Below are 12601 nucleotides of genomic sequence, written 5' to 3' on the forward strand. Positions count from 1 at the left end.
CTTCTGTTGAGAGCAGACTCCAAGAGTATTGAGTATAGGCAGAAATTCTCCCCCTCTGGGTGAGAATTAGTCTGTGATGTTGGTGGAATCAACAAATGTCACTGGATAGGTGCAGAGTACCTACGATTGAAGGATCACTGGCTTCTAAAAGATTATAGCTGTAACTGGAACCAAGAAAATCTCTTCTTGTTGTTCAGGTCCTTGGGGTGATTAGGGTGAAGTAATGCAAAATGCTGCCAGTAATGTCTAGTAAATTCCATTAATTTCTGCATTCCCTTGACTGGTCTGGTAGTTCCTCTTAAAGGGTACTGATACTTTGGCACATGCAGATGCATTGTTGAAGAGAATATGGCACGGTCAAAGTCTTAAAAACACTAGTTAGCATTCAACCAGAAGTGCTATCATTTCTGGTAGTTTAGGACCTCCAAGGCTAGTTGAGGTCACATAAATAAAATGTATCTAAATTAAGATGTCATTTTGATGTCAAAGATGATAGAGTAGTTGATGACTCTTCTATCCTGGAAGTTGTCTAGTAATCTATTCACTACTCACTGGAAGACAGTAGGGAGTATGGCACAAGCCAGATAATGTTTCTGCCTGCTTGCATTGGCCAAGATGTGTCTATAAACTAAGCTACACCGTTTTCCCTTCTTGATTGAGATGATGCCAGGAACTTTGTGAAGATCTGAGCTCCATGGAGGTTAAGGATCAGCATGATTGGATGGTGGTTTTTAACAACGTTAGAGCTTTGACAATCCTGACAAAAATTGGGTTTGCTTTTCTTCCCTTTTTTTTTTTTTTTTATTAATTTATTTTTTTTTTATTTTATGGCTGTGTTGGGTCTTAGTTTCTGTGCGAGGGCTTTCTCTAGTTGTGGCAAGCGGGGGCCACTCTTCATCACGGTGCTTTTCTTCCCTTTTTACAAAGATTACTTTGAGACTCTCATCAGAAAGGAGGTGGGACTAATGAACCATCATTCCAATCTGGCATGTGTCAAGCAAAGCAAAAGCCAGAGCTGACAGATTGACTGGTAAAGAAACAATGAGCCCTTTTTAGATCCAGATATCTAGGTGGAAACTCCATTATACAAGTCAAATTCTGGAGAGCAATCAGGGTTAGAGGTGCACATTGAGGATTCAGACATTCATATGTTAAAGTCACAAGAGCCTTTGGATCATCCAGTGAGAGCATCAATAGTAAGAAAAGAGATGGCCAGGGCAGGAAGGAGCACGTGTCCTGTTTTGTATCTACGGACAAAGGGCTCCTACTTAGTTGATGATAAAATCAGTTATATCAAGCAACTTTGTGGCCCAACATCTGGTCTATTGAATGTAGCTGTCTGTCATATCTGAGGCCACCCTCTATGAGTGGTGCCTCACAGTGGTGCTCCTGGTGGAGGAGCTCAGAGACACATAGAAACATTCTAATCAAGCTGTAGGTGGAGTTGGGGAGCACCCAGAGACTAAAGTTGTCTGTCTTCCATGGCTTACGCTTTCAGGGGTGATATTCAAAATAATTAACCACCAGCACAGCATGAGCACTGGCCAATCAGAACAGACATCAGCAATAATGCTGGAACAGGATCTCAGAGACCTCCTGCTTGTCATATGTACCCTTTGCTGGATCATGGAGCTTTCTAGGCTATCCCAGGGAAGGGAGGCATTCAAAGAGCTCAGGGCTGTAGCAATTTAATTTACCACACAATATGGAAGATTTCAATATTTTAACAATGTGGCCATATTGATACGTAACTAAATATCAGTCCCAGACATTTCGACTTAATTCTCCTTTTCTGGATAGGAATTCATGTCTTGACTATTATGATTCTACCACTAAAATATCTCAAAATCATCCACTTTGCTTTATCTCAACTACAACACCCTGATACAGAACACTCTTTTCTCTAGCCTTACATACTGCAACTGCCTTCTGGCTGCTCTCTCTGTCTATAATCCCTTTTTCACTGAATATGAATGAGGCTGGAAATCTTTCAGAGGCAGTCACTACCACCATGTGCCTTGGGAAAAGTGCTGTGTATGTTACACTAAAGCGCTTTGTAATATTGGCTGCCGGACAATCAAAGAAGAGCATCATATGGGGATAGAGATATTTTTCTCCCTCCACCACACTTCAGGAGTCTGCTGAAGAACCAGCAGCATCAATATGCTTCAGGCACTGTAACAAAGGTATAGTGCAAACAATTGTAAATGACCAAGCAGCACACACTTGAGATGTGCTTCAGCGGAGTTTTCAGGGGGAAACTCCCAGAGGCAGCAGCAGGAATAGGTACAGGTTCCCCATCATGCACCACATCTAGAGCATCACTATGAAATCCTGCAGGGTCAAGCATCAGATTCCAGGAAAGGGACCTGGACTCTTAGAAGGTGGGGCTTTTATGCTGCATGCTTAAGGATATACAGGGTCAGACACCAGCATACAAGTGCAAAGTGTATTAACCTAGGTTACCCCCCAAATTAGGGCCTGAAATGAGGGCTTAAGTCAGTAGTTTATGTGAAATGACTCCAAGGAACAGGAGTGAGGGACAGGAAAAGTGAATAGAAAAAGAGGAGTCATCAATCCAAGGATAATGCTGTTGAGCTTTCATCACTTGAATAATTAGGGACGGTTTTGCTGGGACTCTCTGGGGAGTCACATAGAATACGCTTCAGGATTGTCAGCCCGAGGGATGGAAGAGGAGAGCATGTTTTCCCTGGCTTCTCTCCTTCATTAGTCGAAGGTTCCATGAGAGTTAACTCCCTCATGCAGATTTGTTCATCCGTCAGAATGGTGGAATGGGTTCCATCAGGAGTCCAACACAGCAGTGGCAGAGAAACCCCAGGCCAAAAGTAAGGGCCACGTGGTGCAGTCAGGTTACATCTGTGTGGAGCTGGTCCATGCAACGACAGCTAGAATGAAAAATATGGTCTGGGAGGAAGTGAGGTAGGGAACAAAAGGTGTCTGATATAGAGTGTGACTCATGGAAATTTGGCTCTAACCCTGTGCTCTCAGCTTAGTCCTTGTAGTTGCCACTGTATGGTGGCAAGATAGTGGCGAGACTTGCTATTTCATATTTCACATTTGGGGAAACAGCACCTCCTCGACTTCGAGACTGGGTTCAAACCTTGCAACTGACCATGTGATTGCCTTAAACACTGTGCTACAGTGAATTTCCAAGGAACTCTGTGGGAGGCCAACTATTTTTTTGGGAGGGAAGACTACTGGGAATCACTGAGGCCAAGTTAAACTTCACCTCTTTAATACCTTTGCACTGTATAAAACCACCGGCAAACACCACCTTTAAAAAATGGTAGCAACAGCAGTGGAGCATAGAGCCCACCAAAAATCTGGTCATATTATCCAGTTTGCTTACGGTTCTAAGCCGTTTTCTCAAGCTTTGATTAAGGTTGTAAATATCTTTAAAAAGACAATTTGACAACAAGAAACAATTTAATTTCATCATAAATGGGAAGAAAATGTAATATAAAAATTGTCATTCATAATATAGAGTAAAATCAAGTTTCAAGTCTTGTTTCATCATGATTAGTTGGTAGGAAAGTTATTTATTGTATATGTTTAGCTTCTGTTATCATCAAAAAGAAGAAATATGTACTATAGGACCTGAAAAAGCAAATATACTTTATGCCCAAGTAAGAAGCTGATTCTCTGCTTAAAGGAAGATAACATTTCTTGTTGTTCTTCCATATTTTCTTTGATTAAAGATGGGACTTATGTTATTATGTTTCCATGGTGTTGTATTTCTCCAAAGAGAATGAAAATCAATTCTTTTTAATTCCGCAAGCTTCCATCTTTCTTTACTCTGCTTAGTTACCACGTATCTATCTGCTTTTATTCTTTGACAATTTTATTGGCATTTCATTATCCCTTTGCTGTCATTTCGGTAGAATTTCAAGATGAAACCCTGTCTTCAATCTACTCTGTTTATCCAGAAACCAAGTAAGAAATTTTCACAACCTAAAATCTTTCTTTTTTTACTGTGAAGGTTTGATAGATATTACAAAGGATCTAGACTTTGATGGCATCTATGACGAAGACATGAATGAAGATCCAACATATAATCCCAATAGCCCCGAAGAAAAAGCTCTATTTATGAAACATGCTGAAAATATTCTACTAAAGTTGACATTCAGTACCACACAAGTTCAACAGTGTGAAAATGTTTTTATATTTGAAACAGCCTATTGGCTTACTAATGCTGTAAGATATAATCAGGATTATCTTGACATTTGTACCTACCAGAGATTACAGCAAAGGTTATATCTTCAAAAAAAGATTATTCGAAAACACTTTGAGAAGAAACAAGAAATCAGGAAAGGGATAGGATACCTAAAATTAATATGTTTTCTGACTCCATTTCTACTGAGTTTAAAAAAGAAGATGAAAGTTCCATATTTAAGTAGTCTGCTTCAGCCTTTTTCAGGTAAGAGTATCACCAAAAATTATGTATAAAATGTAGATATATATTGAACTTATATGTAAATTCAATTTTGTTTCTAGTATGGGGGTCCAAGCACGTAACCAAGCTGTAGCCTGTTAAAAAGCAAACTGTAATATCTCCAAAGTAATTAAAAATACTTGGCATATTCACACAGTACATGGTATATATTTATATCAATTATAAGGACTGTTGAAAGACTTAAAATGAGTTCTGAGAAAATAGGGAAATATGCTATGTTCACGATGGGACAACACTATATTATATCTCATTCAAATTATAAGTTCAGTGCGCTTCTACTCAACATCCCTATTGTGTTTTTCATGAAAGTTTAGAAGTTGATTCTGAGATTAATATGGAGCAGTAAAAGATCATGAATGCTCTTACATTTCTGAAAAAAAGATGAAAACATATTAAAAACTTTAGTAATATATTGGTATTATAACAAAGAAATAGACAAATGTAAGAGAATAGAGAGCTTAAATAGGACCATGTTTACATGGAATTTGACAGGAATGCAGAGCAGACTATTCTTCCCACCCAGATTAGCACACAATTTGTGTATTTTCACTGGTGCTCAAACTTGTAGGCTTATTATAGTGGGCTTTCTATTCAGATGGCAAATTTTCAGTAGAAATTTTATAAGTCATTTAATGAAAGTTTGTATCATGAGAATTATGATAGTGAAGATTATAATCCATATCTGTAAACTATTTAAAAATGGACTCATGACAGCCCTTGTCCAGGATGGGAGTGGGGAGAATGTCATGTGTATGGAACTGATATGCTTAAAGAGGATGTTAGCTATATCTGTAATGTCTTATTATTTAAATTATTGGAAACAAATATGACTAAATATTAATAATTAATTTCCAGGTGGTGAGATTAAGGTGTTATATTTTTCTTTGTACTTTTCTAGACCTTTTGCATTTCTCAAAATACATTATATACCTTATATTGATGAAGCTATATTCCGCTAACAAGTCAAAATATTGAATAAACCTAATCCTTGCCAGGATTTTAGAAAATTATTTTTCAAAATAAATGTCATATGTGTAGCTTCATTACTTTCCAGAAAAATGGGCTGATTATTTTTGTCATGTGAGAGATACCCACCTTTTTCTTTATAGTGTCTCTCTTTTCCTTAACTAGCTCAGGTAACTTTTGTTTATTTAACTAAAGATTCTCCACGGCACAGAGTTTCAAATCTTTTCTGATAATTGGGGGTAAAATATTAGTCTTGAGCTCATATATAGTAATCAATAAGTAAAATAATGTTTTGATTATTCTTTTGAAATGTCTGTACAATGAAACTACAAAAAAAGACCAAAATGTATGATATAAATATATTTTAATATTTAAAATATACATTAAGAGCATGAATAAATAGACTGTAATTGCCAAGATTTCCATTTCACATAGAATTTTTTCACTTTATGAGAAAGAGAATTTAGACCTCAAAAATATGATTGCCTATATGCTGTTATTCAATTTTTAAACAAAAATTTGTTTTCATTTTTGGAGATGACAAGGTCAAGACAGAGCGAGAATTGCCTCCATTTATTTATGGGCGAGATTTTAAATGCCAGAATTTTCACTACAAAGAGGATCAGTATTTTCATGTTCATGGAGGAATTGAATTTGATATCAGCACTCCTTCAGTCGAGAATGCTTTGGAAGATTTTAAGGTTTAAATTATTATTGTTCCTGAAATGGTTTGTCATTTCACAACTCTTTTATCCTATTCTCCAACCAGAAGGAGGCTCTGTTGGTACAGGCACTAGGCAGCTCTCCAAATGATTATCTTCACAAGTCACTAATTTCTTCAAACATTACATAACATATATGAATTAAGTGCAAGTATATCTAAGGTCTTGTGTTAAATGTCAGAGATAAAATGATAAATAAGCTAGGCACAACTATCATCCTTGCAGAATTTACAGACTTCTAATGGACCACATTTGCCCTAGAATAGTTAACCGAAGAATACGGTAGAAATCCCTGAACATTAACTACATATTCTTCCATTTTTCTCAAAGATTAGTATTAGAACAGAGATCCTCTAGAGTTTGAGAACAAAATTCATCTGGAAAACATAATACATTTCAATTGTCATTGTTTTTCCACCTTCTCCATATTATATTCTTTTTAAAAAATTTTCCTCTTTAATCCAAATTAGGGATTGGATACATTCAGTTATTACCAGGGTCACTTGGGATTTTTTATTAAAAATTTGTCCTTTACAGGTATAAAATTTCATCTAAAATAAGTCTTAAAATTGTTTAGATTTGTTTAAAGATTTTTTTTTCGTAACATAACTTGTATTTTAGAACAATTTAGAAAAAATACGGGATTGTGCTGCTAATACATTTGCAGAAGATTCAGGATACAAAGAATATTACTCAATACCAGTCATGAAATTAAATGGAAAAAGGTAAGGAACTTTTAGTAATTATTCACAGTAACACAACTTGTTGAAAGCAGAAAACAGGAAAGTGTCAAAATGCAAAGGCTAACTTAAAACCTCAGGATGGAGATCCTAGAACAATAATAACCCCCGTGAATGACTACGGACTCTACAAAGTATTAAATCTTATATTTATTACTTCATACACCTTGATACATTCTGTGTAATAATCCTTAGACATTGTAATTTGTTCTTACAATGAACACAGTGGTTAAATGGGGATGGAGGTGGGGCTCAAACCCTATGGGCCCACTGAAAAGCAATGGACTCGGCACACACCCCTTTGTTTCCGTAAGGAATATGATTTTAAATCCTCTTCCTCGGCTGGGTCTTGTTAAGCCTGTCATCTCTTAGAGCACCATGTTTCTCTCAGTATTTTTAGGCTCTTTTATGTATGTTCTTGGATTTTTACAGCTTGGAAACTGAAATTTGTAAATAAGGGAAATAGAATGCAGAGGAAACATTTGAGTTGGAGGTAGAGACTTGAGATTTTAAAGCATATTGGAGTTTGTTTTGTATTTCTTAAAGTCATGGAAGTAGTAGAGAGGCTAGGGCCATGTCAGAAACTCTGGAGAGTAGAAACCTTTAAGGGGGGTGGGGAGTAGCAGAGAGAGCAAAAGAGACTGAGAAGGAATGATAGAGGTAGAGGAGGAACGAGAAAGTATGATAGCATGGAAGCCAAATGGGGAGAAGTTTTAAAATATGGTGATAGTTAAAAGCATCAAATTCAAGAGAGAAAAAGGCCAAGTTGATTTAAGACTGAAGAAAGCCCTCTAAATTTGACAATGACTTGATAAGAGAAGATGTGGTTATAGAAAGCTATGTGTAATAAGTTGAAGGATAAAGTCGGGGAGAGTTCATGGGATGTGAAGAAGTAAAGACAAAGATTATAAATTTCTTTCAAGATGCATGGCAGTGAGGAAAATAAGAGGAATAAGGTAGAGGGAGAAGCAGATAAAAGATGAAAGGTGGATCTTTCCACTGAATACTGCCTGGATGCACACAAGGTACTAGAGCTAAAGTCAAAGACCATGTGGCTAACGGCCTCCATGATTTTGAAGGGAACTAAGAAGTAGATCTCACTCCTCTGGAATGGACAGTCGGTGTGCATCTCCCTGGAGGAGGAATCTCTGAGGGACCTAGCACCTGTAGACATACTCCATGTACGATTCTTGCCAAGCTGGAGGCTCTTCTAAACAGAGGTTTATTCTCCCAGGTTCTAGTGTCTAGCAGGACATGAATGATCCTGGAAATGCAGGGAAAGAGCTGGCATGAAGGCTGTGCTGGATGAGAGAGGTTGTTGTGGGTGAAGGAGTATGGTTGGTGTAAGCACCCTGCCATTGCACCGTAAGGGATCCAGTCATATCACTGCAGTGGGATCTCATAGTGGAATTGTTTCTCTAGTTTCTGACTAATGCACAGCATTTGGTTATCAGTGTTGGCGAATTGTAGACGGATGGATTTGAATTTTCAGACTTTCAAAACCAGCATAAGCTTGTTTCCCAGACCCAGCCAGCATGGAGTAAAAGTGAAAGCCACAAGAGGAGTAGTAGTATTTTCCTGGCTCCTGAGCCAATTACCAGTGAACCTTCAGTTCCCTATAAAATCTACCCCCACAGAATTATTTCTAGAAATCTTATATGCCCATGGGTCAGCACTCTCATCTACTATGACATATTTTCGGTCTCCTCCTTTCCTGCCTGGGCTCCCTGTAATGATCCACTGCTGGAACCCCAGAGCCCAACAGCCCCAAGAAGGCAACTCGATACTGATGTCACTGTTGTCTCTGACACTGCTGCTCCTGGTTACAGAGCTGGCATCACCCCTGGGCTGACTCCTCCTGATGTCTGGTAGATAGCACGCATCAAATGTGAGATGTGTTGAAGCCAATTCAGTGACATAAAGATAATTTCTTTCCCAATTTTATTGGTTTCAAACAAGTGCTGCCTTGAGCCCCTAACAACTTGGTGCAAAAAACAGCTCTTTCAGTCATTTTGCTTACAGTTGTTTCTTTCTGTGTAGGGATCTTCTTTCTGTGTTGGTCCTGGACCAGAGAATAATCTGAATGATTGAAAACATGCCATCTCAAAATCTCCCCTCTTCTTTGCTTTTAGGGGCACTGTTATTGGGCTGAGCTCATGTGTCGTGATGTTCTCTTTCCTCAGAATGATTTACTTCCTAGGAGGCTCCTGGTCCCTAATGAAAATAGGATCATTTCCACTGACCTTCCTGCCCTGCTTGGAAACATCTAAGTCCTAGATTCATTTTTGGCTCAGGTTGTATTCTTCCACCATACCAGCATCAAAAAAATAGGAGCCACAGTCAGATACCCAGGATTTGGCAGTCCATGAAAGTAGAATAACTCATGAATTATTAAGATGATAATGATTGGAGCAAATAGATGAGTTGATACTGATACTAAAATGTCCTACGGGGGGGAGAGCATACCAGCATCATGATGCTGTTGTGGATGTTAGGAGGCAGGTCAGAAATCAACTTGACGTAACGGTGGCGTGTCCGGGAAGTGTGATGTTAGAGGGTCCTACTGCAGTCCCTAAGCTGCGTGCAGATGCCCAGGCAGAAGACTATGGAGGGAGTTGTTTAAAAGTGAGACTCCGCTAAAGCCCCTGCTGATGCCTACACTTAAAAGTTTTGAGTAAGAACAGTGGTGTGTCACTATGCAGTACTTGGATGAGGGCTCACTCACAGTGCTGGCCATCCGGGCTTTCTGTGCTTCCAGTAATCATCTCTGTGTGGGCCAGTGTTGGCCTAATGCACAGGTTGTGTATCCAACTTTGCAGGGGTGGGGGGGGTCACAAAATTCTGAGGTCAGAGACTTTTTCAGGGTACGGTGATCTTCACCACCAGTTGCTTCTCCAGTTTCTAGGGTAGGACAGCTCCCTGCTGGTTTTGGATGTTTGATTGGTATTGGATGATTAGACCAAATTTCTAAAAGAAATCAGCCTACCTTCCCTTGGTATTTGTTAAATTCATACGTTTGTTTCATCACTTGGGCAGTGATCTGGGAGTACATCACTGAGTACCAGGGCTCCAAATGTAGTCAGCAGCTTCTGATTCCATAGCAATTTCCCACAGCCAGAGCCAGCTCCCTGGAGAAGTACATGAAAAGACAGAGGTTTCTGACACTGGGTTTCTCTTGGAGCAAGATGATGTAGAGCTGGGCCAGCCAAAGACCAAAGGACATCCTTAGTGTAATCCCTCATGCCTAGATCTATGGACACAGTCTTGTGGGACTTGGGGTATCTGTATATGGTGTCCACTCTTATCAGTGTGTATAATACCAAGGAAAGGTGAGCCGTTTTCTTCCAGAAATTTAGTTTAGTCATCCAGTGCAAATCAAGTATCCGGGTCTGATCCATACAGCTCCTTAAGGCCCATTAGCCTATCACCACTATGATCTGAAAGCCTTCAAATCTGGGTAGGATTCAGAATACCTGCTCCTCAATTTCAGAGGCTGGAGTCTAGTAAGTTAGGCAAGTTCCCATTGATGAAAGTGGACAAAGTGACAAGTCCACCATCTGGCCTGGCACTATACCTGAGAGGTGTGGGTAAAGAAGCCTTTAGTTTATATTCTCGTAGTCTGGTTTCCTTTGGGGGAAGAAGATGGTGGATATGAAGAATGACAGCCTCAAATAAATGCTAACAGGTCCTCAAATATGTCTCCATCTATGCAGAGGTCTTTTATATTCAGAAAACTGGGATTGAAGTAAAGGTCAAAGAAGAGAAGGTATTAGCCCCTGATGGGTTCATAATAGAGTGTTTTCCTAAGATCTTCCTTTAACTGATCCACGGGGCCCAGTGATTCCACCTCAGCCTCTGGGCAAGGAGTTTCCTTAGCATAGAGAGTCAGACTCACTTTCCTGGAAATTAGCACAATGGAAAAAACTTCTCAGCATCCTTAGGAGAACTAATAGTCCCTGAGCAGCAAAGTGAAGAGCCATGGGAGGGGGTTACCACTGTCAAGAATACTGTTTTTACAGCAATCAGTAGTTGCCTTTAGAGGAGAAACCCAGGTAACATTAAGAGGCTTCCCACTGGCAGAGGTGGGGACAGCAGCTGAGACACTCACCACTGAAATCTGGCAATGGGGAAAGGTAACTCGTGGCAGAAGTGGAGGAAGGCCACCATTTTCTTTTACCTGTGATGATAAGCAACCCCAGGGAACAGAGCCACTCAAGATGTTGTCATTTTTTCATTCCAGAGTGAGAGGGGACTGGGCCTATTGCCTACCTATGATTCAAGGACCTGGTGGGTTGGGGTTTCCCTAGCCCACTGTGCAGTGAGTAAAAGTCAAGCAGCCATTACCCAAAACATCATTCCAAATCAGACTCACGGTACACTCTTGAGAAAGCAAATATAGACATAACTAGATTAAAGGAATTAAAAAGTAAATTTGTAAGAGGAGATTAAGCAGATGGTTAGAAGGTAAACCTAGAAATCTTTCAACCAGAGTTAGGACTTTCAGTGACTTTTAGGCAGTGCCCCTAGTCAGTGGTATAGGAAAGACAGAGTCAATTAAAAAGGCCAGTATGGAGAAGATACTTGTTATAAAAGACCTGATTAATAACAGTTGATAACCATGTCATTAAAATACTTACAATCAAGTACATTTTAAACTATATTTTGTATTTGTTATAGAAAATTGTAATTGTTATAGAAAAAGTTTTGCCAGCATAGAAAAAAAGTAACAAATAACTTCCAAGTCAGAAAGACTTAAATTGTTTTCTTTATTTTTTTTAATAGCTACTATGTGATCAGTTTTGAACTTGAAACTTTCTATCAGCAACTATATAAGACACAGTGGTGGGGAGCCATAAATGAAATAGTGAACAATCTGAGACTGAAAAGACTTCCACTGACAGATGCTCAATTACATGAACAATTTAAGAAAAAATTTGGTTTCAAAAAGGCTATGAAATGCAAGGTATTTCAGTGATTACCACATAATTTAGTGTAAGAAATTATAAATAAGTATATGTCTCAAATTTTTATCATAGGGATAAATAATAGGTTAAATAAAGTCTTCAATATGCAATTAAGATTCCACATTTTAGCAGCTGAAAAGCTCTACAATTCTGGATTACAAACTTCTGGCCAGGTTACAAAACAACCTGTTTATGAATGGAATTGTGATTAATCTTAATAACAGCTAAATATCTATTGAGTGCTTATTTTGTATGCCAGGCATACAAATACTATAAATTCTTTCAAGACACTGGTACTATTGTTATCAATCCTATTTTACAAATGAGAAATTTGACATGCGGCGAGTTAAGGATCTTTCCCAAATCACACAGCTAGTAAATTGCAGAGGCAGGCTTCAGTTGTGGGGACTAAATCTAAGGAGCAAACCTGGCATCCTGAATCAAATCTCTGTATCTGCTTCAATATGCCTTGACTGACAGCTTTTGGAACTGATAAATTAAGTGGTGAGCTCACCAGTTTCAAAGGATACATTGGCATTTACTTACCATTTATTTGTTTTAATGTCCACAAATTTTAAGCTTTGATAAACTACTAGTTAATTTAAAAATATTATTGTAAAGCAATTATACGCCAATAAAGATGTTAAAAAAAATTGAGTAGTCAGAACATCTAAAAGAAGAGTGTAACATTTTCACCTCTCCACTTTGAGACATAGAGCAAAGAAGACAAACTGT

The 12601-nt window shown here is 38.6% G+C and overlaps 1 protein-coding gene across 1 annotated transcript in view; it reads left to right on the forward strand.

Moving 5' to 3' along the window:
• The window catches only part of ANKAR (ankyrin and armadillo repeat containing), a 65342-nt gene that overhangs the window by 1077 nt on the left and 51664 nt on the right, over nt 1-12601 (forward strand). The window contains exons 2-5 of the mRNA XM_036857201.1: nt 4001-4438; nt 5978-6141; nt 6784-6887; nt 11685-11865. Of these exons, the coding sequence (XP_036713096.1) occupies nt 4001-4438; nt 5978-6141; nt 6784-6887; nt 11685-11865 (887 nt within the window). The remainder of the gene's footprint in view (nt 1-4000; nt 4439-5977; nt 6142-6783; nt 6888-11684; nt 11866-12601) is intronic.

The sequence above is a fragment of the Balaenoptera musculus genome, chromosome 7, assembly GCF_009873245.2.
Source record: "Balaenoptera musculus isolate JJ_BM4_2016_0621 chromosome 7, mBalMus1.pri.v3, whole genome shotgun sequence".
In the NCBI taxonomy this organism is placed as follows: Eukaryota; Metazoa; Chordata; class Mammalia; order Artiodactyla; family Balaenopteridae; genus Balaenoptera; species Balaenoptera musculus.